This window comes from Platichthys flesus, chromosome 2 (genome assembly GCF_949316205.1).
Source record: "Platichthys flesus chromosome 2, fPlaFle2.1, whole genome shotgun sequence".
In the NCBI taxonomy this organism is placed as follows: Eukaryota; Metazoa; Chordata; class Actinopteri; order Pleuronectiformes; family Pleuronectidae; genus Platichthys; species Platichthys flesus.
In genome coordinates this window covers 15,376,271-15,403,361 of record NC_084946.1, presented here as the reverse complement: position 1 = coordinate 15,403,361, position 27,091 = coordinate 15,376,271, and the positions used below count along the sequence as shown (strand labels likewise).

Below are 27,091 nucleotides of genomic sequence, written 5' to 3'. Positions count from 1 at the left end.
TGCACACTTCTGATCAATTTTGGTAAAGTACAAGTTTTCATATTGATGCTTGAACACTGATATCCATTGGGCTGTTGAAGGCTCATACAGCCGATATTTACCAGCCAACGGATAAATCAGTCCAACTTCAGTATTAAAACACATTTCTCTCTCTCCAGGGTTGAATTCACCTTCTCGACCTACCTGAATGGCACCGATCTGATCAATGCTTTTCAAAACCTGAACTATAAAGGTGGAAACACACGCACCGGTGCTGGTCTTAAGTTTGTCTCTGATAACTTCTTCAACCCTTCGTCCAGTCGGGATGTCCCAAAGGTTTGAGCAGCAACTGTTCTGTCACGTTACTTTATCATATAGCATGTATGTTTATTATGTGTTATTTTTTTTATTCTGCCTGTGGGTCACTTTCAGATCACAATCCTGATCACGGATGGAAAGTCACAGGACAGCGTGCAGGAGCCCGCACAGAAGCTGCGCAGTCAAGGAGTGCATGTTTTTGCCGTTGGTAGATGCCTCCTCTGCCTCCTCTTTTTCTCACAGTGGCTGGAAATTCTGTAACACCTGCTTATGATCCTCTGAGCCTTTGTTCACTTTGCCAACTCTCTGTGTTTGTTAGGCATAAAGAGTGCAGACAGGAAGGAGCTGGCTCAGATCTCCTCTGAGCCCAGCGGTGATTTCACCTCCTTCGTTGGGGACTTCAAGCTGCTGGACACTCTTCTTCCTCTTGTGAGCCCCAGAGTGTGTTCCAAAGCAGGAGGCGTCTATGCCAGCGATGGTAACTTAAACACCACGGTTTAGCATCTGCGCACAAAAATTCACACAGTCGCAAATATGTGTAAACCTGCAGCTAATTTTATCCATTTCTCACTTTGCTTCCCCTGTCCTCTCCTCCCCTCTCCTCCTCGTCTTCTCCTCTCATCTCCCTCCTCTCAGAGGCGTTCTCTGGTCCGTCCAACATTCAGTTTACTGGGCAGACGACCGATTCTCTCAGGTTTCGTTGGACTCTTGCCCAGGGGCCTGTGAGCGGCTATGTCGTCCAGTACGTGCCCCTCTCCGGCCTGGGTCAGCCCATCACAGCAGATTTGCATCAGGTGAGACCCGGTGTTGAAGGATATAGAGTTGACATTTGAAACTGAGCAGCAACAAGGTCCCGTGACTTAGTCAAGTAGGTAATTGCAGTTTGAGGAGCCAAAGTCAGCCGTGCTCTGCGAGAGAAGCACATGCCTTCAGGCTGAGTATAAACATGTCTAATGGGTGGATCGTCTTCATGTAGAGATTAAGGTTTGGCAGAGTAAAGAAATTCCCCAGAGTGTACTCCAGCCAACATGATGAAGATAGAGGAATGTCACGGGCTCAACGCCTCATCCATCTTTTTTTGTCCTTTACTTCGCAAAGACATGTTTTAGGAGAGAACGTTTAAAAAGATGAGCCACTTTTGACCTGCAGGAGACTGTGCCCGTCAATCAGAGGACGTTCACTGCGCGAGAGCTGAGGTCGGGGACAGACTACCTGGTGACCGTCATCGCCCAGTACCCCAACAGTGTGGAGGAGTCTGTTTCTGCCAAGCAACGAACCAGTGAGTAACTAGAATGGCCCTCACCCTTGCTGAGGTCCAACATTCCCCTTTATTACAATGAAGCTGCACCAAATTCACAAAACCATAGATACCAGTTCCCTGATTATGCCGGATTTTATTTATTTTTTATGAAGATCCATGAATTGTTCTCTGGGAAAAATGGTGAAATGTTGCAATACACCCTATCCTGGATCCATCCCCACATTTGAATGTGCACCAAAGTTCAATGGGTTCCTCCCTGATCCATGATGCATCCTTCCGCCAACTTTCGTAGAAATCTGTTCATACAAGATTAAGATACATTTAATTATCCCATGCACATGCACAGGAACACTCATGCAATGGAAGGGAAATTAAACCTCTGCTTTTAACCCATCTGGTGCAGGACACACAGAGCAGTGAGCAGCCTTGTACGGCGCACAGGGAGCAGATGTTGAGGGAGTAAGGTGCCTTGCTCAGGGGCACTAGACAGGGTAGGGAGCATCCTCTTGGATTTTTGGACAGATCAATCCAGGTTCGTCTTTTTGTTGTTTCTCCATGGAGTCGAACCAGAGACGAACCAGAGACCTTCTCTGCCCATAGTCCAAGATTCTGCCACTAGTCCGCCACCTCTCCATAGAGAGCCAACTTACAAACAAATGGAGGGGGTGAAAACAAACCAAACTTCCTTGGTGGAGGTCAAAAGTAAAGGATGGAAATGTCAGTTGAGAGATATTTGCTGAAATGCAAATGCGACCTCTCTCTCTAAAGACACAATCACTAATTCTAATTTGATCCCACAGGGTCTTTGCCGGGCATCTCCAGTCTACGTCTAATCCAGGCGGGCTTCTTCTCTCTCACGGTGGGCTGGGATCAACCGACGTCCCCCGTCCAGGGCTACAAACTCACCTATGGACTACGAGGTCAGGCACACACATACAAGCACACACACAAACACACACACACATACATACATACACATACACACATACTCATACAACCCCTGTTTCTATTACCCGTGCCTCTCCCCATCTCTTTATATCTGACATGTGTTTTAGTTTACAGGACGTCAGCACCATATCCACTATATGCAAATGATTATCTTGCCATAAAAAAAAAATATTGGCAGAATGAAGGGTTGCAGTAGAAATAAAGGAGGGGAAGAAGCTACAGCAGAGAATGAAAACAGTGAACCTGTTGGTGGCAAGTTGGAAACACGTTGAGAATTCACAGCAGGCAAAGCTAAGGAACGCTCGCTTCTCTCACACCTTAACCCCCCCCCCCCCAGGCGCGAGCTGTCAGCTAGGGATTTTTATAACCCGCTTATTACCAGAGATATCAAATAACATTTTATCACCGCCAGTCCCGAAAATTATACAGACAGAGAACACCTTTACTTATGTCACCTTTCATCATTTTAATTCTGTCCTTACCTTTCCAGACACAGGGTGTGGCGCAGATCACAACTGTGTCAGACGTCTCAAGGGGCTCACGCTGTGATTCAGGGCAGGAAAGTTTCCCCCGAGGGTGGATGCATTGAAACTAGCCTCTCCTGCCGAACATGTGGCAGGAGTGCCAGTCTCACATGGAGCTCCTCTGTGTAGGGCAGGCGAATGTGTAAGAGTGCTCAAAAGAGCTCAGTGTGTATCCTGTAACCAGAGGTGTGGTGTTTCTACCTGTCTCTCTCTGTGTGCCGGCTCGAGCAAGTGTGCACCTCAGGCACTGACAGATGGATACTGACAGCTACCCAAGCACGTACAGGACATGCAACACAGACACAGCGTCTCACGGAGAGCTCAGGGGGCATCCAGCTCATTCCATTAAAGGCATTCAATATTGTAACACACGCACTTTGAGGACAGAGAAAGACACATCCAGTTTTTTGCAGCTTTTGCAGAAATAATGTCGCTGTTTGTGCACTAATTTGTGTCTTTGTCCTGTTGGTTGTGTGGTTGGGAGAGCAGGTCAGCCAGCGGCTCAGCTACTGTCGCAGTCTCTGTCCGCCGAGTCCACGTCCGTCACCTTGGAGTCGCTTCAGGCCGACACGGAGTACGTCATCAATCTCTATCCCCTGTTCCCACGGAATTCGGCGTCCCCGTCCACCCTCAACGCCCGAACACGTGAGTCTGTCCTGTGGCCGGTTTAAAAACGAGTAAAGACACAATATTAAAGCTACAAAGTGTTAGAATTGTTATAACCCGTGTATTTTATTGACGGTATTTGTGGTTTGGATTGGGTTTTCAGTGTGGCTGATATTCGAGGTGTCTGTGTGCTCATATATTTCAGTGCGCCTCGAGGCGGTGAAGCAGTTATCAGTGGAGACGGAGTCAGAGGGCAGCGTGCTTTTGAGGTGGAGAGGCGTCATCGGCGCCCGGTCCTACCGTCTGGTCTGGGGACCGTTTACAGGTCCGGACAAAGCAAACGCCTTCAAACACATCGACATCTGTCTCTTCGGCCTTGATTTGTTTTTTCGCCAATTTTGCTGTTATTACATTTCTGTTTGAAGGCCGAAATGTTGAGACTGTGGAGGTCACTGGCGACAGGGAGTCCTACACTTTGTCCAGACTGAAGCCCGACACTGAGTACATCGTCACCATCATCACGCTGTATGAGGGCAACAAGGAGGGCCCTGCCGCCACTGCCAGGTTCAAGATAGGTAGGCGGTCGTCCAACAAACATCTCTCTGTGCTCGTATCGTGTTGTCTTCCCTCTCAAAAGTCACAGCAGACCATTACAGCAGACACACACACACCAAAAAAATAGCCAAATTACATACATAATTTGTATCCCTTTGTGGAAGTAGACAGGAACACAATGCAGACGGACGATGGGGACGGCCAACTCGTCCCTGCTGTTAGTCTCTGCTCTGATGAACCAACACATGTTGCTGTTCAGTTCTGCTTAAGGAACATTTCTAGTGCACCTACACACTCATCACACGCACAGACGCACACACGCACACACGCCATCTGTGTGTGATGAGTAATAGCCATATGGAGTCACTTCAGTGGGATCAATGTGACTTGAATCAGGACTGAGTCACTGCACTGAACAGGACTGGAGGAGTCCAGACTTCAGAGGGAGACGTGCCATGTCTTCTCTCTTCTGCATGTTGTTCACCACAGTGACCTACACTTTGAGCTTGTTGCTCTCGTGTTTGTTCCGGTGTAAACCAGCAGAGGTTTTGTTGTGTCTGTGGTTTGTGATTTACAACTTACGCATCCTTCTCATTAGGAGATTTTTTTGCTTCGAGTTCGGACCACATTGAATCATGTTTATTTACGATTCAATTCCATAAGCTGTCTCACAGTCAGGATGTCAAACATAATGTCCAAACCGATTTAGTAAAGACTGCGTGACATTTATAGTTCATGTCCAGACTTTTTATAATCAGACTTTTGGTATGTCCTTTTCCACAGCTTCAGTGGCTTTGTTTAGGGTTTAACAACCAAAATAATGAAATATGAATTAAAATTTGTTCCTACATTTATTACTAGAGATGTTCAGGAGTAGTTATCCCTTCCTGAGACTTTTGGAGGAGTAGGAGCAGTGTAGAATAAGTGGTTACCAGGAAAAGACAATTGCAGTTTTATCTGGGTGAAACTAATCTATATTTAAAAGACGTGGTATTGGATCTGTAGATTTGTGTACTTCTGAACCGGCATTTACAGTTGCATGAAGGAATTACCTATGTGACCTGTGTGCTTCCCACTGAAACCTGCTTCTTTCTCACTGATGAACGTTTATCACACTTACAGTATTTCAGTAAGACCACTCGCGTTTGAAATGTTTATTGCAGCAGCAGAACATAGTTTGTTTTTGGCATGAAGGTTCTGACTTCATCATCTCCCCAGATACGATCACATAGATATAATGAGCAGATATCGTTGAGGCGCTCCTGTCAGAGACTGCAGGAAGATGCTTGGGTCATGAGGGGCTCAATCACCATGCAGCGGAACTGATGCAGTAGCTGCAAAGACAGGCAAAGTGGGTGATGGGACATTTTTGCAGCCTTAATAGGAGGTTGTGTATGATAGATGATTGTTGAGAGGGAAGAATGTCACATCATTAGAGCAGTACAGCGTGAGTTGAAAGCTTGACACAGCTCACAAGCATAGCTGCATTAAAGAGAAGGTGTTTTTCTGTCGTACACTCCAGTGGCAGTCTGAGGGCGGGGCTGTAATATGTGGTTCAACTGTCCGCGATAGATTATTGGCACCAGGAGTTATTGTACAATTTCACAACAGAAATCTGAACCCAGCAGAGTTTTGGTTATGGATATGTGCAGGTTGTTCTGACTCATAAATTTCATGTGTGTTTGGATTTGACATGACATTATACACAATTGCTACATATTTCACAACACGTGTTTTCCCCCAGAGCGTGAGGAGCAGCAGATCCTCAGAGCAGCCACCATCGACCCCTCCACTATCCGCCTCACGTGGAGGATCGTTCAGTCGTCTCAAGGATATCGTCTGGAGTGGAGGGAGGGGGAAGGTCTGATGTCACACACACACACACACACACATCTAAAATGTATTAGAATAACTTGAATGTGATTAAGATGCTTTTTTTCAAAAGTTATTATTTGCTATGAAATCATTATTTCAGCACCATGTAATCAAATTATGCTTGGAGAACATGCAAGCACCAATTGGTTGCCAGGAGAGGGATTTACACTCTCTACACATGCAGTTGTCATACTCCAACCTACCTGAGATAAATACTAGAGTAACTCTCAGTGTAGCACATAACTCTTCCAAGAGCCAACAGTCCCCTTATGAAAGCAGATTTAAATTCACGGTTTTGGATTTTTATTTGAATCTGCACTAAATTGCAAACAGTCTGAGCTAGCAAGTCAAGATGCAATCATTATTCTATGAGAAATCATTGAAAATATCTATAAAAAAAGTAAAAGTCTCTCAAGGTTGAAGACAGTCGATGAAAACTGCCCCCTGATCTGGATACCCTTAACAATGGGCTCCTCCCTGAGCAATACCACATCCTTCTACTAAATTTCATGGTAATTCCGTTCAGAGGTTTTTGTGTGATCCTGATCTCGCTGAAATAAACCCGTTGATGTTGGATCGTCTCTCTGTCTCCAGGAGGAAGTGTCCAGAGCCTGACGTTTCCCCGAAGCACCACCAGCTATGAGTTGGCAGGCCTCCGACCCAACACAGAATACATCATCACCCTGTACACGCTGTTTGAAGGTCGAGAGGAGGCCACACCCGTCTCCACCACGTCCCGAGGTCGGACATTTACCCAGGGGTTGCTCTAAACTTTGAATTGATGTTTAAATGATTTATGGGTCATCAATGATGCTGTGGTCGAATTCCCCGCAGATGTGTTTTCATATAGATGTCTTTGTTTAAACATTTCTTTATCCTTGTATGAGTTGTCCATCCTCTGGTGTTGCAGGGGAGCAGCCTGTGGGGAGAGTGTCCAACCTGAGAGTTGTGGAGTCTCTGGGCAGCACCGTCAGACTCGGGTGGACGGGTGTAGCCGGCGCCACACAGTACCGCATCGTCATCCTCAACACAGAAGGTAATGTAACTGATTTATGTTTTTATTTTATTATTGATTACAACTGTGGATGTGACATCTGCCTGTGCTTCATGTCATGTCAGCGGGAACAGAAAACATCCAGACGATCGGCGGAAACCAAACGACCCTTGACCTCAGGGACCTGACAGTGGGCGTGTCCTATGGCGTCAGTGTCACAGCTCTGGTGGGAGTAAATGAAGGAGACCCAGTCACTGTCTACATCAAACCAGGTGATGTCCTGATTATCTGCTGATGTGTTTCCTGTTCCTGTGTATTTCCCATTCATCTGTCAATTGCAGCGCCTGGAAACAGATATATTATTGTTTATTCTTTAGTGTTACATGTGGATCTTTTAGTCCGGGTAAAAATGTAATAAAGACCTAACTCAATACCTGGAGCTAACCTTGAAAGCCCATTGTTTGGATGGATGTACTGGTGAAAAATCTCTTCTCTCTTTCTGCTGTCGACAACAGTGACTACGACGGATTCTGTGATTTTGAGAGCAATGTCTGAAAGTTACAAGAATGAAATTGTAATTGAAAAGAACATCGGGATATAACAAGAATGCAATGAATTTTAAAGAGAATAAGTCATGATATTTTGAAATATCCACTTCCTGTGGATCCAAAATCTTGATTGCTAATCTCAGTGTTTCTTGAGAAACTACAAAACCCAACAGAGGCTACTTCCTCCAAGTCTATGTGATTCTTTCTCAGACTCAGTTTCTTACAAAACCTATTTTAAGTCCTGATACTGATGTTAATGTGGTGCTGATGAGCCAAAAGACTTCATCAAAAGTTTTAAACATGCAACTTTTGTCACATGAGGCTACGTATTCTCTTTGTTTCAGAACAAAGTGCAGGCAGAGTGACGAACCTCAGAGTGACACACGCAAACAGCCGGAGACTTCGAATTGCATGGACAGGTGTCACCGAGGCAACTGGGTACAGGGTGACATGGAGACAAGGAAACAGTAAGTTCAATGAGTATGAATCATTTTATGAGTTTTAATCATCCTTTATCCCTTTGAATGGTTTATTTGTCTTATACATCCTCTTCATTTATGAATGTTTGAAGTTTAACCCTTATGTTTCACGCAGCAGGTGTTGAGCAGTCCCGTGTTCTGGGGCCGGAGGTCACGGCCTTCACGATAGACGGCCTGCAGCCAGACGAGGGGCTGGTCCTCGGCGTTTCAACCGTCGTCGATCAGCGCGTTGGAGAGGTGGTCTCTCTCTCTGCTCGCACTAATCCCAACGGCGGATCAGTGTCGGGTCTTCGCATCATCGATGTCACATCTCAAAGGATCCGCATTGCGTGGTCCATTTCCAACAGGGCAACGGGCTATAAGGTCACCTGGCGCACTGACAGTGGTGAGCAATGATGGAATTTTATAGACATGCGATAAGTACATGATAACAGGGCAATATGATGAGGACAAATGTTGAAGTATCTGTCGATGAAGAATCTTATTTTTGCCCGGTTTCTCGTGGTTTAGGTGTTGAAGAGTCTCGTAATGTGGCGTCCGACGTCTCTTCCTTCACCATCGATGGACTGCAAGCGGACGCGGCCTACAGCGTGCTAGTGTCTGCACTGAGCGGCTCTCGAGAGGGAAGCCCCTCCACCCTGAGCATCAGAACAGGTACAACTCTGAACGTGTCTAATTGTCTGTCATAGTGACTTCTGGAGAAACTGGACAATAAGTCGAGGAATGTGAGGCTCAACATGTGTCCTCTCCCGATTGGCAGAATCCGATCAGGCCGTAGTTGGGACTGTGACGTCACTGACGGTCCAGGAGACCCGAGGAGAGGTCGTCCGAGTCTCTTGGGTCGGTGTGCAGGGAGCGACGGCTTATCGTGTTACATGGAGGAAAACAGACGGTGGGTCTATTGTGGCATTTATTTTCAGCACTCCTTTTGTATTGAAGCAACTGGAATGGGACTTGTAAAGGGCATAAGCTCAGCCAAGGCCCAACAGTCCCCCCATTGGAACCACATTTACATTCACTAGATCATGATTTTCATTTGGATCTGCACCAAATGTCCTATACGCATAAATATTAGTCCCCCGTCACATATCGGATTATTATAATCAACATCCATTAATGATTTTAAGAGAAGTCAAAGAAAATGTTAAAAACTTGTGGATCTGCCACCTTATCCGGATTTGTACTATACATTTTGGTGCAAATTCAGATCCACAAGTCTTTTTTAAGGTCTTTCCTGACCCATGGCACATCCTTGCACCAAAAGTCATGGTAATCTCTCCAGTAATTTTTGCTTGATCCTGCTGACAAGAAACACAGACGAGAAAAACATTACCTCTTTGGCGGATGTAGCAAAATGCCTTTTCTGTGGATATGGATGTTTTGTGGAAGCAAGTCTGTATCACACTACTCATGGACCCTTGCCCTGTGCTGCTAAAGGTGGAGAGACACAGAGTCGGCGGGTTGGCGGAGATGTGACAGCGGTGGATCTGGATCGGCTGGACCCTGGAGCTCAGTACGAGGTGCAGGTCATGGCTTTGGTGGAGAACAGAGAGGGAAATCCCGTGTCCGTGAGAGTCACCACGCGTGAGTCCTGTCTTCACAATTTCAAACAGTTTTACAATGTGTAGATCAGAGAAAAACAGATTTAGGTCCTGAAGTATTCTTTGAAATAATAGATTGATTTAAAAGTACTTGTACATAATAGTAAACCTATGTATTTTCAGTGGAGCATGCAAATCCTCTCATTTGTTTGTATGCATGATTGTAAATGTACAAATCGCTGTGTGTTTGTTAATTCTCTGTATCCATGTCTACAGCTGGCAACAAACCGTCACCTACTACTACTTTACGAGTGGCTGAGGTTACCCAGAGTTCAGTGCGGTTAGACTGGATTCCTCTTCCCCGAGCCACTGGATATATTCTACGCTGGAAAGATGAGACAGGTAAAAGATGTTGATACATTATTTGCTTTTAGACTCTTATATTTCTGGTCTGCAGTCCTGCCACTCAGGCTTTTCACATTTCTTAGATACCGGTCGAGGCTTGTCTGTTACGCTGCCCGCCTCGTTGACCTCGTACCAGGTGACTGGGCTGCGTCTGGGCCGTCGATACCGCTTCAGCGTGCAGCCCAACTTTGAGAGTGGACTGGGAACAGAGAGCTCTGTAGATGAACACACTGGTAACGCACCTACAGATACATATTTATATACCTGACCTCATGACCTTACCTCACTTCACCTCACAAACTTCTCTGTCGACAGTGTGTGCGGGGGGGCGTCTGGATCTGGTGTTTCTGGTGCCGGCATCCACCGATCGGAACAGCCTTGCAAGACCTTTGCGTGACCTCCTCACCAGCACAGTGAGGTCCCTCCAAACCATCGGCCCCCGGGACTCGCAGGTACTCATCTTGACAAATATGTTTCAAAGCATGAAAGGTTAAGGGTTGTGGTGAATTGTTTTATTTTTCCCTCCCTGATTCAGGTCGGAGTTGTAGTTTACGGTTACAGACCCAAAATATGGTTCCTGCTCAATCGCCACGGAAGATCTGACACGCTGCTTCAAGAGATCCAGGCCACGCCCTTCGATGAGAGTCCGGGGAACAACATTGGTCAGTTTTTTCTAAATAACTTTCCTTACCCTACTTATTTTCTCTACCTGCTCTGTGTGTTGGCAGTTGTGATATTGTCCCGTTCCCCTCTGCAGGAGAAGCGGTAACCTTCACCAGACAGTACGTGCTGACTCCTACATCTGGACGCAGGCCGAGGGTCCCCGGGGCTGTCGTCATCATCGCAGACAAAAAATCAGCTGACAACTTGACTCTGGCAGCCAGCAGTCTCAGGGCTTCAGGTGTGAAGGAGCTCAGCATCAAGCAGTCACACTCTAATCCTCCATGGTCTAAAACTTAGGGTTTGCTGAGTGTAGCTACCTGTACATAGCAGTTTGCGTTCAAGGTTTAAACTCCAGAAGTGTTTGTGTCCATTGATTAAAAACAAGTCTAAAGTAATGCACCCAATTTGGAATTAAAAAAAATCTGTAAAAACGTGGAAACTTGAATGATAAAATGTGGCCCCTCTGTCTGTCTGCTAGGTGTCACTGTGTTAGCGGTGGGAATCGACCAGGCAGAAACCGAGGAGCTGCGTCGCACCGTGACCGACGGCAGCACCCAGAACATCCTGTATGCCCGTGATGCAGCACAGCTGGGGACTCAACACAGTGATCTGGCCGACTTACTCTGTGGAATTGCCAGAATACAAGATGTAAGAAGAAACATGCAAAATCCATATGATCAGTTTATAATCTTATCTTCAGACTCAGGGTTGAGCTTGGTTTTATCAGTTTACTGTGACCAAGACACAAAGCAATATCCCAAAAGTCTGACTCTCAGTTCAGCCAACATGTGGACCCATGTTGAAATGTTTCGATGGTTATTTGTAGCTTTTTAATGGAAATCGGATGTGACTGAATGAATGCAGGCTCCACAGTGGTGCAGTGGTTTGCACTCTGGTACTCCAGCTTCCTCCAACAGTATAAACACATGCAGATTATTGTCACAGGTTAACTGCTGACTCTGATTATCCATTTTTATAATTCTATCAAATTTTGATAGACATTTTTTGGTATTAACTATTTTATCATTGTGATTGAACATGTCCTCTCAGCCTCATGACTCTATCCTTGTGTTTTTAGGTTAATCCAGGTCCAGAGCAGTGCACTGTTCAGTGCCCTCGAGTGAGTTATTCTCTATCTGCACTTTCACACTTAACATTTTCTTCCTCTGATTTATAATCAATTCTCATCTTTACCGTTTCTTTTAGGGGGAGAAAGGGGAGCGCGGTGACAGGGTAGGATGAAGATATTGCTCAGTTATTATTTTTCCGCAACTCTTGTAATTTGTATTTTAATTTGTTAAAGTGCCACTTTTTCTATATTTGACCCCCACAGGGGGAGGGAGGCAGAGATGGGGCTCCTGGACGCAAGGGAGAGTCTGTGAGTCATTCGTTAACACTGACCAGGATGATATTATTCGGCATTACAGCAGCGTTCTGCTATTTTCCATTAATTAATGTGTCTACTTGCGTGAGATGTAGGGTCGCGATGGTTTGGCGGGAAGGGACGGCCCCAGAGGCCCTGAGGGACGTGCAGGTCCACCGGGCCCTTCTTCTGACCCCTCTGGAGCGGCGAAAGGAGAAAAGGGGGAGAGAGTGAGTGGAGCTGAGGCAGAAGCAACAACATCACCAGAGCTTATCCTGATAGAAAACAGTTTGACATTTTGTTTGGTGTTCAGGGTTTTCCTGGTATTGATGGAAATCCGGGGTTGCCGGGACGACCAGGTGCCCCTGGAAATGCAGGGATCACGGTGAGTAGAGGAACATTCATCCACAGAGCTGCTGGATGTGATTGTGTTGTCATATTAGCATAATCTTGTTAATTTGTCCTGCAGGGCCCACATGGCCTGCCTGGTGGCAGAGGAGCTCCTGTGAGTAGTGCTTCTCCTCACCTACAGAAATATGAATATTAATGTCTTTGCTTTTTATACGTCTTTGCTTTTTATACCTCTTTTTTTAAATGTCTTTATTTTACAGGGTGATCCGGGGTTAACAGGGCCACAAGGCCCAACGGGCAGTAAAGGTGAAAGGGTGAGCTGAAATAGTACATTTCACGTAGTTGGTGTATGCTTGTTTGAAAGGGATGTTGATGGTTCTTTGCTGATGCTTCAGGGGGACCCAGGCTCTGCTACATCTGGAGGGGGCCTGCCCGGGAGGAAAGGAGAAGCAGGCATCCCAGGGATACCGGTAAGAGACTGACACAGGATGATCTTAAACAACCATGAGACACATCACTAATCTGCATTTGCTTTGTATGGTTATTATGTACCACAGGAATACAACAATGAACACAAACCCTCTACACTCTACAGTCTTTATTTCCCATACTTACCAGAATTTTTTTTTTTCATTAAGGGTTCGCCGGGTCGACCAGGCAGCGACGGGGGCAAAGGGGCCGCTGGCATTCCAGGTTTACCAGGTCAGGATGGCCGCCCTGGGATACCAGGTACACCCGGACTGTCCATCAAGGTTTGTCTCCTACCCAGGCTTTTTGAATGAGTTGTTTATACAAGAACAATATGCTCACTCAATGCTGCCCTCCATTTAAATATCCCTATTCTGTAATTTAAATGTGTTTAACCTTCCTACAGGTTTCTCATGGCATTTTAAAAACCTCGGTGAATTCTTGTAGGAGTCCTCTTGCTGTTCCAAGTTGTTGTTGTCAGCCTCGGACACATGGTGGCAGCATAGAGCCACGTACATATTTATTGAGTGGAGGCTCATGCATGATTCTAGAAGGGATTCATGTTCCCCAGAATCATTTTGAGGGTGTGATTTTAAATGTTATTATTGATTCTAATGAATTTAATTTAATTTTTTTTTTTTTTTTTTATTATAATTTCCAAGAGGAGGAAGGCGGCACACGGATGTCTCTAATTCTCTAATTTCAAATACTGATGCTATTCCAAGGACTTCTCATAAGTCATATGTCTCTGGAAACTCAAAAGAATCACTCTACATGAAAATATACACTTAGTCCTTTTAGATATCAGTTTATTATCCCTCAGAAAGAAAATAATTAATTTCTGTGGATCAAAAAGAATGATCAAGCCACGTTTTTTATTATTAATGAATAAATTCAATAATTGAGTTTTCCTCCTGGTACTGTGACATTAGCTCTCCACTTTCACAAGGAACAGAGAGGTGTTTTTCTTTGTGTATTTATCTGTACCCATCTGGCACAATAATCTCTTGGTCTGTTATCACAGGGAAACTTTAACAACATAACAATCGTGTTCAGCATCCCCTCCTTCTCACCGTGTGCATCTTTTTTTTCTGCAGGGAGAAAAGGGTGGCTCAGGAGAGCGGGTGAGTCACACTAACACCAGCTTGCCCTCTCAAGGTAGAAATATCCAGAGCAAGCAAATATCCTCGGCAGCATAATGACTCTCAGCTCTTATCTCTCTTTGCTGACAGGGACCTCCAGGAGTAGGCAGCGGGGTGGCCGTGAAGGGCGAGAAGGGCTCCCCAGTAAGCGATGTCAATCACTGGCGATGTGCTGACATGTCGAGTTTGCCGATGAACCCCGCGAATGCACATGGGGGGAGTATTTTACATTTGCTAATTGCATTTTTTACTATCAGGGCACTGCAGCAACTCCAGGAGCTCCTGGTCCTAGAGGGCCAATGGGACCACAGGGCAGCAAAGGAGACAAGGTAGCTGCACATTGATTCAGTGTACGAGTGGCTGAGCACCTGCAGTCTTTATCTCAGACAAATGGATTGTGCTTGTTTTTTTCAGGGCGACGGTACCGAAGGGCTGCCGGGACCTGCAGGCAGGCAGGGGGAGCCTGGGGACAGGGTAGGTCAGACACAGGAGAATCCAGTTTATCAGACTGTAAATACATTGACTCTGAAAAACTGGGCAAGATCTATTATTTTTCACTGTTACACACTTTTTATTCTTATAAGCTCTTTATAGTAAGTTTTCATATTTTTTTTAATAATATTTGTTCACATTATTTTATTTTTGTATTGTTCTGTCCTTAATACTAATTTACTCTATATTTTCCTACAGACATTCACTTTTGAATGGGGCTTCCTAGAAAAAGCTTTTCACATGATTGAACTTGTATAACCGCTGTGACAATAAACATTTTGAGTCTAAAATCAATAAATTCTGATAAGCACTGATAAGACACACCTCTGCTAAGGCTGCATAATCCTCTAGCTTTGTTATTGTATTTAAAAAAAAATCTTTATCTGTATCCAGATCTGTTTCAAGACAACCTTACTGCTTTTATAGATTAACAAAACTTTGAGAAATCCACAGTAGGTACATCTCTAAAACCTTGAGTTGGTCTACCAGCATTTTTTTGTATGTGCAGTTTTTTCCTGCACATACTGTTAAAACATATAATAGAAAAGAATAGACAGCCATAAAATTAAATTAGAAGTGCTACAGCTGAACAGTGTAAAGGAAGAAAAAATAATATTACACTTCAAAGAATATTGCACAAAAGTGTATACAATAAATATATATAACATTAGTCTACATGACAATTACAAAAAAGGAACTAGTTTTCCAGGTAATGTACTTAGGATTAACATGCTAATTGGTAACTATTCAATTAAAAGAGTGGGTTATGAGGATGTATATATTAGTTCAAGGAATAAAATATTGTTCTTTCCCTGATAATTCCCAGGTTGTGAATTTACAATGGACTTTATAATTGGCCACATATTGGCGCTATCAACTATTAAAATGAACTAGCCCTGTCTGGAAACTCCAAACTAAAAGCCAAGCTCATAATTAAACAGACTTAAAAAAACATCATCTTTTCTTATTAGAGTTGATGAGTATATGTTTAAACATGTTGGTTGTGTCTTACAGGGTCCGCGCGGGCCTCCAGGAGAGATAAGCAGCAAGGTAAGATAAAGGTAAGAGACATCAATCCTGTTTTTGTGTGTGGACAGAGAATGACCTTTGTCACTATCTGCTCTGGACAGGGTGACCGAGGACAACCAGGAGAGCCGGGATCACAGGGAGACAGGGTGAGTCACACGATCTGAGGGAGAAACAGTCCAGTTTGTGTGTCTGTATGTGTGTAGTGACTGGTCCACAATCACAGACACAGCAACTGCTTTAGTATTTTACAAGGGGAAAATGTAATATCTCCAAAATGAAAAAAGTCTGAATGCAACATCAACTATCTCTGTGTGCGTCGTGTGGAAGTCTCATCAAGCCTGAAAAGGTCGGAAAGGTTCATGTAGAAAATGTTGCACAGAAAAGGGTGGAGACGCAGCAGGCTGTCATTTCACTTCAGTCCAAATTTTTTTTTTACTGTGAACTTGTTTATACCTGAACAGAGAGCATCAGCTTTAATGCAGATTCCTTATTATGCCAATTCTCTTTTCTTTTTTTGAAACCAATGAGACAAATCTCTGCTAGATCCTGTTGAGAGTTGCGAGTAGATGAAAATGCAATCACTGGTAAATAAAAATCACTGGATTTGTTTACACTGTAGATGCCCCGATTTCCCCCCTTATAGAAGAGATAACAGTAGCATATGATTTTATAATTTAAGCTTGAATGTCCCTCGGTAGAACACATACCTCCACTACGGCCTGACAGTCCTATCATGAAACTACATTTAAATTCACTAGATCCGAATTTTTATTTTGGTTACTGTAGCCCATTTACTGACAGATCCCTTAAAAATTAAAATGATTCTCTGCAGCGAGATCAAAGGTGTTGTTGACAACAAGTCGGCCAATCAAAGACGACTTCCTGCAGTCACAACACTAACAGTGATGGATAATGCAATTTGCTCATGCATGTGCTCACACACACACACACACACACACACACACACACACACACACAGAGAGAGAGAGAGAGAAAGAGAGAGAGAGATCAGGCAAGTTTCTCTTTAGAAATCAATCATCATTCTGCACGTGTATCTTTGCAGGGAGAGAGAGGACCAGCTGGTGAAACCGGGGAGAGGGTGAGTGCAGCAATGTTTATTTATTTCATTTAAATTAATTAAACACTTGGAAATCTGTCCTTTTTAGGGGATTTTGTCCGGCCTCTGTGAATTATTCTGTTTCCTCAGGGGGATCCGGGGAAGACAGGACTCCCAGGACCACCAGGGTTGAGAGTGAGTGGCAGGCCATCGCGCAGTATTGGCTAATGACTTCAGCGTACCTTTTATGTTTCATATTTGTTGGGCGGGCTGACTGTTATAAATGCACGTGAGCCTCATGAATGAATCTTTTCATTTGTCATCAGGGTTTACCAGGGCCCAGTGGACCAGCAGGAGAAAAGGTGAGACTGATTCAATGAAGTGTAATCATACGAGAGTCGGCGGGGGCAATGGGAGCGTGATTCCTTCACAGCACTTTTCATAATCTGATGAAATGACTCTCTGAGCAAAGATGAAAGAACATGTGAACCCATCTATCCGCAGGGAAGTGACGGAGCACGAGGGGAGCCAGGCAGGAGTGTGAGTAATAAAATAAAATTAATAATAATGAAATGTAATAAGTAATTTGTCCCTTTGCATTGAATATGCTCTCCATGAATTTTGCGTGTGTTTGAAATACCCTTAACTTTATTATTCAAATCCCACAGAGTCCAGGTTTTCCAGGAAAGAAAGGGGAACAGGTAGAGTGTCAGATTCTGTTCTAATGTAACTCATCATTTTGACTGGACAGTGGCACCATCATTCTTCACTCGGATTGTATCCTTCCCTTTTCTGCTCTTCCACAGGGGGAGCGAGGTCTGTCCGGCCTCGATGGGCAGAGGGGAGAAAAAGGAGACTCTGGACAGAGAGGAGAGAAAGTGAGAGACCACTGGATGATACAGTGCACAACTAGCTGTATGTGATTGTGAATGTGCATGGTCACAATCTGCTATAGTATGTATGAAATGTCACAACCTGGACAAAGTGGGAGGAGCACATTTTTAACTGGAGTCCCCACAACTGAGGCTAACTTACCTTCAACTAACATGGCCCAGTTATTCCCAGAAAGCCATGGATGTGATCCCTCAGGACGTGCATACGTGCAATCGTGCATCTCAACGACTTAGGAATACTACATGTTGGACATATAATTCACCCCTTTGTATACATTTTGGCCCCTTTATGGCCCCTTATAAAGAAAAATCCCAGATCCACATAGAATTCCACCCACGCTCACTACCACTTTTAGACAATTGACATAAACTTACTTAGATAACCGACAAAACCTTCATTTGACACAAGCCCGCAATTTGTAACAGCCCGGCTCAAGGCTTGATGAAGGGGGAAGACCACATATGAGTTTTTATAAGTTTATCTTAAAGTCAATTTTAATTGTGGATGTTATGAGTGAGAGGGAGTCTGAATACCACCATAGTATAGCAGGACTAGGTGAGATGAATCTACCGTACAACCAAACAGCAGTCTCTGAAAGGAGCGTCACTAAAATGACATTTCTATTTCTGTCATTCACTCAGGGGTCTCCAGGGTCCGGAGGGTCAGGTGTCTTGGGTCCTAAAGGAGAGCCAGGAGAACGGGTAAGTTCATAGTAAAAACTCTCCACAACAACAGGCTTATTTATAATGTATTCAGGTTTCTGAAAGGTTTTCCTGAAACTAGCACCAATCATTCCTGAAATGTTCCAGTGGGTCACCTGTCAGTGTGAGTCATGCCCCAAAACCACCCAAACTCAAAATGCATAAAACATGTGCCTTTCCCCCCTCAGGGACTTGCTGGTGTCAATGGAAGACCAGGTGCCAAGGTGAGCGGCCGTCTGTGTTTCCTTCAGTCTTTCTGTTCGTTTGAACTTACTTGATTCTAAAACTGGTCTTGAAACTGTTTTTTTTTTAGGGAGAACCAGGAGAAACAGGAGAGAGAGGCGAGAATGGGCGCTCAGGAATACCAGGGAAATCTGGTCTGCCTGGGAAAGAGGTCAGAGTTGTGTACGGCCACTTAAAACCGTCCCACAGTTCACCTTCATCTCTCTACACCTTTACAACACCCTTATCAAGAATTAGTTATATTCTTTGCATACGATAGAAATAACATACATAACTGTCATAATAACGGACTTTGTTTATATTGCGCCTTTCAAAACATAGTTGCATGTTGAGTAACAATTCAACAATGAAAAAAAATTAAACAAATAGGAAACCATTAAAAGCAGTATAAACAACATTAGGGTAGAAATAAAAGATACATTAAGTTGGGCTGGGTGATAATCATATCATGACGGTATGATTGTTGGAGGTTAATGGATTTATAGACGTGTTTATTGACAGACATTTACGGTAAACCAAATGTGAGAGGCCCTAAAGTTAAACCTTTAAACAAAATTGGCAAAAGCTCACTTGTTTGATTTCTCCAAGATGAGGATTTAATGTTTCTCTCTTGTTTCTCTAATGTTTTAAAGCCCAAAGCATTCATGAAAAATTCTCTTATCATTGAAAAAATGTCTGCTGCTCAAAATGAATGATTATTGTTTGATCGATAGTGATTTATATTGGTACTGGGGAACATCCATATCATTATCTTCATAATCATATCAACAACTTTATCAACCATGGTTCCCCGCTCTTATTGTACAGTATAGTTTCTACTACAAGTAAGGAGTAATACCATATTTCAGTGAAGTCAAAAGCTGTTTTTGTGATATCATTTTGCTCTCGATGCTGCAATAAAACATCAAACAGCCTTGTAAGCTTTGCCTTTATTCCTTCCAACATGCACCTCTTTCCAAAGATGTCCTTTTCAAGGTAAAAGCAAATACACTTTTTGTGTATGATGCAAGATTTTCTCTTCCTTTGTACATGCTCTTCGTTCTCATCCTCTTTATACAGCCAGATTTTGCAATGTAGTGCCACTGCTGTTTCCTCTGCGTTATATTGTTGTTAAAAAGTTTAATAATATATCCTTTCATTTTACAGGGAGAGAAAGGAGACAAGGGTGATGAGGGCACTCCCGTAAGTATATTCTTCTCCTACTATCTCCATTTCTCGTACTCAGGTGGACTCTTTCATTACCCCTTTGTGATGGAATATATTCCCCACAACCTCTCTCATCATAGAAAAGATTGTATATAATCATGTGTGTGGCAGTGTCGCTGGGAATGTATAAACTTGTTTTTCACCAGGGGGAGTCTGGACTTCCTGGGAAGGCGGGAGAACGAGGACTGAGGGTAGGACACATTCTTTGAAAAATCTTCAATGTCAGTTTTCATTATTGAAACCTAACAACATCCCATTTACATCAATGGAAAGTTCAGTCCATAGATATTTTTTTTTGACCGCCCTCAGGGACTGGCTGGTCAACCCGGACGACCTGGAGAGAAAGGGGACTTTGGAGACCCAGGAGAGCACGGACGAAATGTGAGACATATTTTATGCAGCATCTTACAGACAGCTTATCAATATGCTCTTGTGCTATTCCTGCAAGGCCGTTAGGAGAAGGAAGGTCAGCTGCTCAGCATCTTTATTGATCTGTGTTCGATCATAGGGCAGCCCCGGACCTGCAGGACTGAGAGGAGATAAAGGAGAGCAGGTCTGTTCTTTGTTTATTTGTCCTTATTCAACTTTGTACTGTTTGTACTTGATTCACAAACTTCTCTTCTCTTAGGGAGCTCAAGGGCCAGCGGGACCACCAGGAAAAGTGGTGAGTATTTCAGATACTTCCACATGTTAAAAAGATGTATTAACTTGGGCCAGGTAAATGATATTCTCCGAAAGGTTCTGGTTTTTCTAGGTTAAATAGCATCAACGAAAATATGGGAACATAAGGATTAGTTTGACCCTTAACAAAAAACACAACAGGTTAAGCCCAAGGCCCAAAAGTCTCCTAGATTCAATCAAATTGCACCAAATTTTGCACACTCACAAATATCAGGTCCCTCAATATGCTTTTTTATCGTGTTCCATTAATTATTTCCTGGGAAAAATGGTTGAAAAACAACCCTGTAACATAATCTCCTTAGCGAAGACAATAAACACAGATAATAAATAATGGTCATAATGATATGATCATGATATGGATTGTGTGGGGGAGCGAAATAAGAAAACAATGTTAATAATAAAGTGTTAATCATTCAGCACTAATACATGTATGATGCATGTATGATGCTCTCCATGAGACATGGCATCTCTTGAAATTTGGCCCTCTCTGAGGTTTCTACGAAAGCCCCTATGCATAATATGTGCATAGGGGCCAGTAACTGTGTCATTAGACTGATTATATAATGATACAATGTGTTATTTTTATAATTTAATAATACTACAATAATCAACAACACTATGCAATATAATTATAATCATTATAATAATGTAGATTTATTGAGCAACAAGCCTCCCCTCTTATCCAGTTAGAAAATAAATGTGCGTACCTAAGTTGGGGTAAGCAGGGGTTAAATTGGGTTTTGTGAGGAGGGGGAGCCCTTGTTTAATTTTAACTGTCAACATCTTTCAAAGCATCTTTGTTTACATCTCACGCCCTCCCACTCCGAGCAAGTTTCCTCCATCTCCCAGATCTATCTCTCCCTGCAGCACACTCTGCTGACCTGCTCATGACTCACTTCTTGACAAACTTTTTTCCTGGACTTTAATGTTGGACTAGACTGATAAACATTCAATAAGACACTGTCTCTATTTTTAGCCGACTGCAAAGGTGTGAGACCACAGCGTTCACATTCAGCTGTGAAACAATAAATCAGGCCCAGGAATTTGTGTTTATCCCAGGCCACCCTCATGCCAACGATCTGACCGCTAAAGGTTCACACAATGAATTGATGTGATGACCACCTGAATACATGATCTGGGAGGAAAGCCATCCAAGACTGAAGCATCAGAACAACAAACTTGTAAAAACCTATATAGTCATAGCACAAACCCAATGTAGGTTATAATTATATTATGCCAATACGTTTCATATAACATTAGTTGTCTCTCTCTCTGCAGCTGAAAAACTGAGCCACAGCAGTTGATGGGTTGGATGTTTGCATTGATGGACATATACGCTTGTGCTGAGTTCTACAACTGGTTCAGAGCAGGTTCCACCTGCAAACCTTTTATCAACCAGTTTGCGTTTAACGTGGTTGACGTGAAGGTTTTGTTTCAATACTTCAGGAGCGCTGTTGTTGGCGATTGTTGAAAAAGTATCTGATAGAATTTGCTTCCACTTGGTAGCGATGATCAGCTCCAATGTTAGAGGGTGAAGATCTAAGTTAGTTGATTTAATCAAGAGGATTTTGTTTTGGAGATACACTGAAAGAATTATTTTCTCTGATGCCTTACCTCAGTGTTGTGTTGCTCATTTCGATTTTTTGACAGGTCTGTAAATGATGGATATTTTTAACTGTTTTACAGATAGAATAGATAATCAACTGCATAAAGACTGATCTTGTGGTTGGTATTGTTGTTTTACTTCCAATGAGACTTCAGCTGTTGACATATTAACATCAATGGAAAATAAGGATTTTTGTTAAATATTAGCTGTTAATCTGTTGAAAACGGTGGCTACAACATTCAAAATTATTGTTGTTCATAGATTCAGCAGGGGAGCCCTCAGGCTTGATTCCTGTTTATTGTCAGGCACAGGTTAGAGTCCTTTGTAGAATTCTATTGCTTTAATCTGTTTCTCAAATGCATGTTTTTGGGCTTCAGTAAGTTTGTGGTGAATCTAAATTGATCTTTTCATTGCTGCAAAACATTTTGGATTTTGTGTTGTTGGATTATTTGTATTGATGTCAGTTTCTTGATCCCCATCTTTCTAGGGTGTATGGATCATATTTGTCTCTCTGAATGCTACTTTCACGACCTTCTAACATAGCGATTGTGCCATTTCCAGTGAATCATTTATCTCAAGGAACGTCATTAAGTGCTACAAGTGCTGTTATTTCCAACTAGACCAGGGAGTTAATTTTACCAGCACTACGTGGTATAGAGTAGGTGTATTGCAATCTGTGGTGTCAGTCTGTATGTTACAGAAATAGCTATTGAGCCAATGCAATCCGATTTGGATTCAACTTGGCATCTTGGTTGGGTGCAGGGACAGAACTTGCACTATTGATTTCTTTTTTTAACCCTGTCGAAGGTCACGATCACAGCATTGGCTCATAGATTTGGTCTGATGTTTATGCATGGGAAATACATTGAAAGCATACATTGAACAGATCTTTGATTCAGTACTAGATTTCATTAATTAAAAATTAAATTTTTTATGTAACATATTAAAATAACATATTAATTAAATAAATAAATTAAATTGATATTAATTGCTACACAACACATACATAAGTTGTGCTGATCAGGTCTAACAATCAAATGTTAGTGTCATGCTTGAAGATAAAATGTTACTGGAAACAAGATGGCATTTTCTATGGGTTGTATTAAAAATGAAGTGATCATTCATGTTTTTTCTTCTTAACAGGCGGACATCCAGGGCCAGCTGATAGGAAAAAGTAGAGAGAAAGTATGTACTGCTCTTGTACAGCGGTTTTACGCTGAAAGTGACACTGACTAAAACCATCATGTTATATTAACCCTACAGTTAAAATTACATGTCAATTAATTGAATAAAACAATGTAATTGGAACACACGTAAAAGCACACGTGTAATTTTGATTCCAAGGGCGATGCGGGCAGCCCGGGGGAGCAAGGCGACAAAGGTCCGAAAGGCGAAGCAGGGACTCCTGGAGCTCCAGGCCTGCGAGTGAGTCGGTGCCTACGTTGCAATTTGTAAATGCTTCCGTGAACATTTGATGGACCCCTGTATATGCATCTGTATGCACGCTGACCCCTTCCACTGCTGATTTGTTCTGCGTGACTGATGAGACTTTGTGACTCACTGTCCTTTCCCTGCTGTCTATAAAGGGTCCTGAGGGACAACGGGGGCCTGCAGGCACAAGAGTGAGTTTGAGTTTTGTCACTGCTTCTCTACTTCAGTTCTCAAAACTATAGCGGATATCTGAAGTGTTTTCTGCATTTCTTTAAATCACTTTCACTTCTCATATTTCTAGGGTGACACGGGAGAAAGAGGGACACCTGGAGAGAAGGTTTGAAATCAATAAGTCTGATTTATCCTTAAAATTACTCTACTGAGCCGTGTAAAAAATTACACTGTTGAGTGGCTTTCTAGTGAGTCGCAGGACTCACTGTCCTTCATGCCACCGGATTCTGTTTCCCATGCAGTAGTTTCCCAGTGGGATGAAGTGCAGAGGGGCTGGTAGAAAACGTCACGGCCTAAAGTTGACCTGAGACACTTCAACGGTTCTCTTACAGTAATTTAAATGTGGTCTCCTAACTCCTGAACCTCTGTGTGACCAGGGAGAACGTGGGGCATCGGGGTTAGATGGACGACCAGGTCTGGATGGTAAACTTGGTGCTGCTGGACCACCTGGACAGAGGGTATTCCACTTTCTGACAACTTTTCACCGAACCATTAAAAACTGCATGCAAATTGTGGGGGTTGTGTCACTGTGGCTGATACATGTCTCTGTGTTTTCCTTGTGTTTAGGGTGATCCTGGGAAACAGGGAGATCCTGGGAGAGATGTGAGTCTCCCTTTTCATGTGTGGATACGTCAGCTGGAAAAATACAGTTGGCCCTGAGGTCTCTGTAATCTTTCGATAATAAATGCTGATATTTATAAGATCGATGTAGTCTGAGGAGTGAGTACTCGTGTAATTATGTACAAATAATAAAACATATAAAGTCAAAGAGAGGTGGGGAAGCTCCCTATCCTAGGTTTTTCCAGTTACAAAGGGAACCATCTGGGACCTGATGCAGTTTCCCAATCGTTGATTTATTGGATTATTTGCGATAGCTAATAGATTTTTTTTTTTTATATTATTATGAACTGTTTAATTTCCTGACCCTGCCAATTAAGTTCAAACAGCTGTATTGTATGATATTTATAATACAGTATTAAAGACTTCCACAGAATCCTATCAAATCACATCACTCCGTAGATCACATACTTCTGTCACGGCCCAACAGTCCACTTATGAAACCACATTTAAATTCACTAGATCCAACTTTTTTTTGGGACCTGCATCAAATCTGCATACATTTCTATATATCAGCCCTACTTGTGCCTGACTTATTTCTTCACCAAGATCCACGAATTACGAAAATGTTGATAAATGCCCTCATCTGCCCCCTGATCCTGATCCACATCACATTTAAATGTGTTCCTCCCTGACACATACTGCTTTCCCTCCACCAGGATTCATGGTCCTCTGTTCAATAGCTGTTGTGTAATTCTGCCAATTGACGAACAAACAAATTCTTATGAAAACATAAGTTCCTTGACAATTTGTCAAAACAAAAACTATAGTAAGATAAAATAATTAAATGGAATAAAAATAAAATATACAGTATAAGTGATACATATAATACATATATCTATCTAACAAACACATTGACGGCAGACCCATATATGAACAGCTCCTCCTCTCCATGAATACTCTGAATCAACACATGATGAAGCCCAGGAGGACGGATCATACATATTTCAGTTGCCTGCCCCTGAATTACGAGCACGTAGTTGCACTTTAACTCTCCGAGCTGCAGAGGGCAATGTGGAGATGTTAAGCTTCAGTCGTCACTCCTGTGGACAGTTGCATAAGACGACTGTTGAGAAATTCATCTCCAGGCCAGTTTCACTGTTATGTAATGTGGACCAAAATAATGATTTTTAAGTCCACAACTACACAACTTTCTGTTAAGTTTAAGTTTTACATAAAATTCTTGTTATATGTAAACCTTCCCACAAAATACTGCAAAGTGACTCAATCAAAGTCAGATTTAAATCAGATATAAAAATTAGATAACACCTTTCACTCTGGTATATGTTGGTCTGTTTCACTAGGGTTTAGCTGGACTCAGAGGAGAACAGGGCCCCCAAGGGCCTGTTGGACCTCCAGGAACTGCAGGGACACCTGTGAGTACTCACACACAAACCCACACACACAGACAAAGCCCTTTATTTTTTATTTATGAAAATGTTTTTTGCCTGAACTGTAACAGCAAGGACAGCTCCGGAAAGGCAAATGTCTTGATTCAGTGATGTTGACCATCTCTGTAATGAGGTAACACCATTGGTCAGGGTTTTGGTTTTTTTCTTTCAAAAAGCAGTAAGCAACTAGAGTGATACCCGACCAGCGCTCAATGGTTCCCATTGGCACCTGATGGGTCAGGTTGGGTCTGGAAACTCTTTTCAAAATTATATTCGGTTTCGAGAAGTGTTTGGTCACATTGGCTGGGACTTCGAGTTGATGATTTAATGCTGTATGGGCCTGTAATCTGTGAAACCATTAGCACATTGCATGTCGGGTGTGGTTTTCTCTTGTGGGTTAGGCGGGTTCATAAAGAGATTTGTGACCCAAGCCCCATCCTACTGGTAACAAACCGTAGCAACTTTCAGTAGAAGAGAGTCACCAGTCCTGCCCTGACATCGGCACTGGTGCTGTATGTGTGAGCAGTGTGGAGGCAAGAAGTAAATATAGAGAAATATGACTTTGGCTGAAACTAGGCAGAATGCAACTATATGGAATGTTTCAGAATTATGCTAATTAGTGTGTTGCATTATCGAGCAACATTTAATCACATTTTAGCAGAATTTTTTACAGCAGTCCAACATCTGTTTTCTTCCACATCCCATATTTCTCAAGTTGATCGCACATGGTTCGGACATTTATCATCCTCTGACCTAAAGACTTGTTACATCTCAGTCTGTTATCAAGCACATTTAATTCACTGTGTGTCATCATCATTGTGTTTCAGGGTAAAGCAGGTGTAGATGGCAAAACTGGGCCTGCTGGCAAAATGGTAACTCCTCTCTAGAACTTAACTCTGCTGCTACACTCCTGCATCCTGAGTGAATCCTCTCTCTCTCCTGACAGACTTTAAACTGCTCATGCTTCAGTGTTGTGACTTTGATACATGTTGTTATTGATTCTGTCCAGTAAGACTATGAGCAAGTCGTACTCTTCCCTGTGAGTGATGCTGATCAAAAGCAGTGGCGACGTGTATTTCAAGACCTGCTACTTAATGGCTGTCTTAAGTGAACCTCTAAAGCAGCGGCACTGAATTATCTGAGTGCTCCTTCAGCAGACTGCCCATTATTCCATTTGTGTGTGTGTGTGTGTGTGTGTGTGTGTGTGTGTGTGTGTGTGTGTGTGTGTTTGTGTGTGTGCGTGCGTGCAGCCTTTAATGCATTTCGTTTTGACTTACAGGGTGAGGACGGAGTGCCAGGTGAAGATGGGAGAAAGGTCTGTAGCTCTTCATAAATCTTTAAAAGCACCTTGCACTGACAGGATGGTTTAGTTTTTAGTCAAAGAAGGTATCAGGATTTGTCCACAACACACAATAATAATAAACAAGTTAGACGACAAACAGCAGCAATACACTGGAGTCTAATTTATGTGATAAATCCATCGTTTTTCAT

The 27,091-nt window shown here is 43.0% G+C and overlaps 1 protein-coding gene across 1 annotated transcript in view; it reads left to right on the top strand.

Moving 5' to 3' along the window:
• Nucleotides 1–27,091, top strand: part of col7a1 (collagen, type VII, alpha 1) — a 65,009-nt gene that overhangs the window by 7,643 nt on the left and 30,275 nt on the right. The window contains exons 4-65 of the mRNA XM_062400896.1: nt 159–315; nt 412–505; nt 617–775; nt 934–1,091; nt 1,447–1,576; nt 2,359–2,478; nt 3,520–3,675; nt 3,842–3,961; nt 4,062–4,211; nt 5,936–6,052; nt 6,661–6,807; nt 6,977–7,102; nt 7,186–7,332; nt 7,953–8,075; nt 8,203–8,472; nt 8,598–8,741; nt 8,848–8,979; nt 9,525–9,671; nt 9,905–10,030; nt 10,117–10,266; nt 10,349–10,485; nt 10,569–10,695; nt 10,791–10,934; nt 11,175–11,344; nt 11,775–11,816; nt 11,903–11,929; nt 12,030–12,074; nt 12,176–12,289; nt 12,373–12,444; nt 12,529–12,564; nt 12,671–12,724; nt 12,806–12,880; nt 13,049–13,162; nt 13,976–14,002; nt 14,111–14,164; nt 14,278–14,349; nt 14,435–14,494; nt 15,527–15,562; nt 15,643–15,687; nt 16,605–16,640; nt 16,749–16,793; nt 16,925–16,960; nt 17,103–17,138; nt 17,267–17,299; nt 17,405–17,476; nt 18,134–18,193; nt 18,382–18,417; nt 18,507–18,587; nt 19,583–19,618; nt 19,789–19,833; nt 19,952–20,023; nt 20,151–20,195; nt 20,271–20,306; nt 23,073–23,114; nt 23,274–23,354; nt 23,516–23,551; nt 23,662–23,697; nt 23,969–24,049; nt 24,159–24,194; nt 25,514–25,585; nt 26,428–26,472; nt 26,880–26,915. Coding sequence (XP_062256880.1) covers nt 159–315; nt 412–505; nt 617–775; nt 934–1,091; nt 1,447–1,576; nt 2,359–2,478; nt 3,520–3,675; nt 3,842–3,961; nt 4,062–4,211; nt 5,936–6,052; nt 6,661–6,807; nt 6,977–7,102; nt 7,186–7,332; nt 7,953–8,075; nt 8,203–8,472; nt 8,598–8,741; nt 8,848–8,979; nt 9,525–9,671; nt 9,905–10,030; nt 10,117–10,266; nt 10,349–10,485; nt 10,569–10,695; nt 10,791–10,934; nt 11,175–11,344; nt 11,775–11,816; nt 11,903–11,929; nt 12,030–12,074; nt 12,176–12,289; nt 12,373–12,444; nt 12,529–12,564; nt 12,671–12,724; nt 12,806–12,880; nt 13,049–13,162; nt 13,976–14,002; nt 14,111–14,164; nt 14,278–14,349; nt 14,435–14,494; nt 15,527–15,562; nt 15,643–15,687; nt 16,605–16,640; nt 16,749–16,793; nt 16,925–16,960; nt 17,103–17,138; nt 17,267–17,299; nt 17,405–17,476; nt 18,134–18,193; nt 18,382–18,417; nt 18,507–18,587; nt 19,583–19,618; nt 19,789–19,833; nt 19,952–20,023; nt 20,151–20,195; nt 20,271–20,306; nt 23,073–23,114; nt 23,274–23,354; nt 23,516–23,551; nt 23,662–23,697; nt 23,969–24,049; nt 24,159–24,194; nt 25,514–25,585; nt 26,428–26,472; nt 26,880–26,915 — 5,458 coding nt within the window. The remainder of the gene's footprint in view (nt 1–158; nt 316–411; nt 506–616; nt 776–933; nt 1,092–1,446; nt 1,577–2,358; nt 2,479–3,519; nt 3,676–3,841; nt 3,962–4,061; nt 4,212–5,935; nt 6,053–6,660; nt 6,808–6,976; nt 7,103–7,185; nt 7,333–7,952; nt 8,076–8,202; nt 8,473–8,597; nt 8,742–8,847; nt 8,980–9,524; nt 9,672–9,904; nt 10,031–10,116; nt 10,267–10,348; nt 10,486–10,568; nt 10,696–10,790; nt 10,935–11,174; nt 11,345–11,774; nt 11,817–11,902; nt 11,930–12,029; nt 12,075–12,175; nt 12,290–12,372; nt 12,445–12,528; nt 12,565–12,670; nt 12,725–12,805; nt 12,881–13,048; nt 13,163–13,975; nt 14,003–14,110; nt 14,165–14,277; nt 14,350–14,434; nt 14,495–15,526; nt 15,563–15,642; nt 15,688–16,604; nt 16,641–16,748; nt 16,794–16,924; nt 16,961–17,102; nt 17,139–17,266; nt 17,300–17,404; nt 17,477–18,133; nt 18,194–18,381; nt 18,418–18,506; nt 18,588–19,582; nt 19,619–19,788; nt 19,834–19,951; nt 20,024–20,150; nt 20,196–20,270; nt 20,307–23,072; nt 23,115–23,273; nt 23,355–23,515; nt 23,552–23,661; nt 23,698–23,968; nt 24,050–24,158; nt 24,195–25,513; nt 25,586–26,427; nt 26,473–26,879; nt 26,916–27,091) is intronic.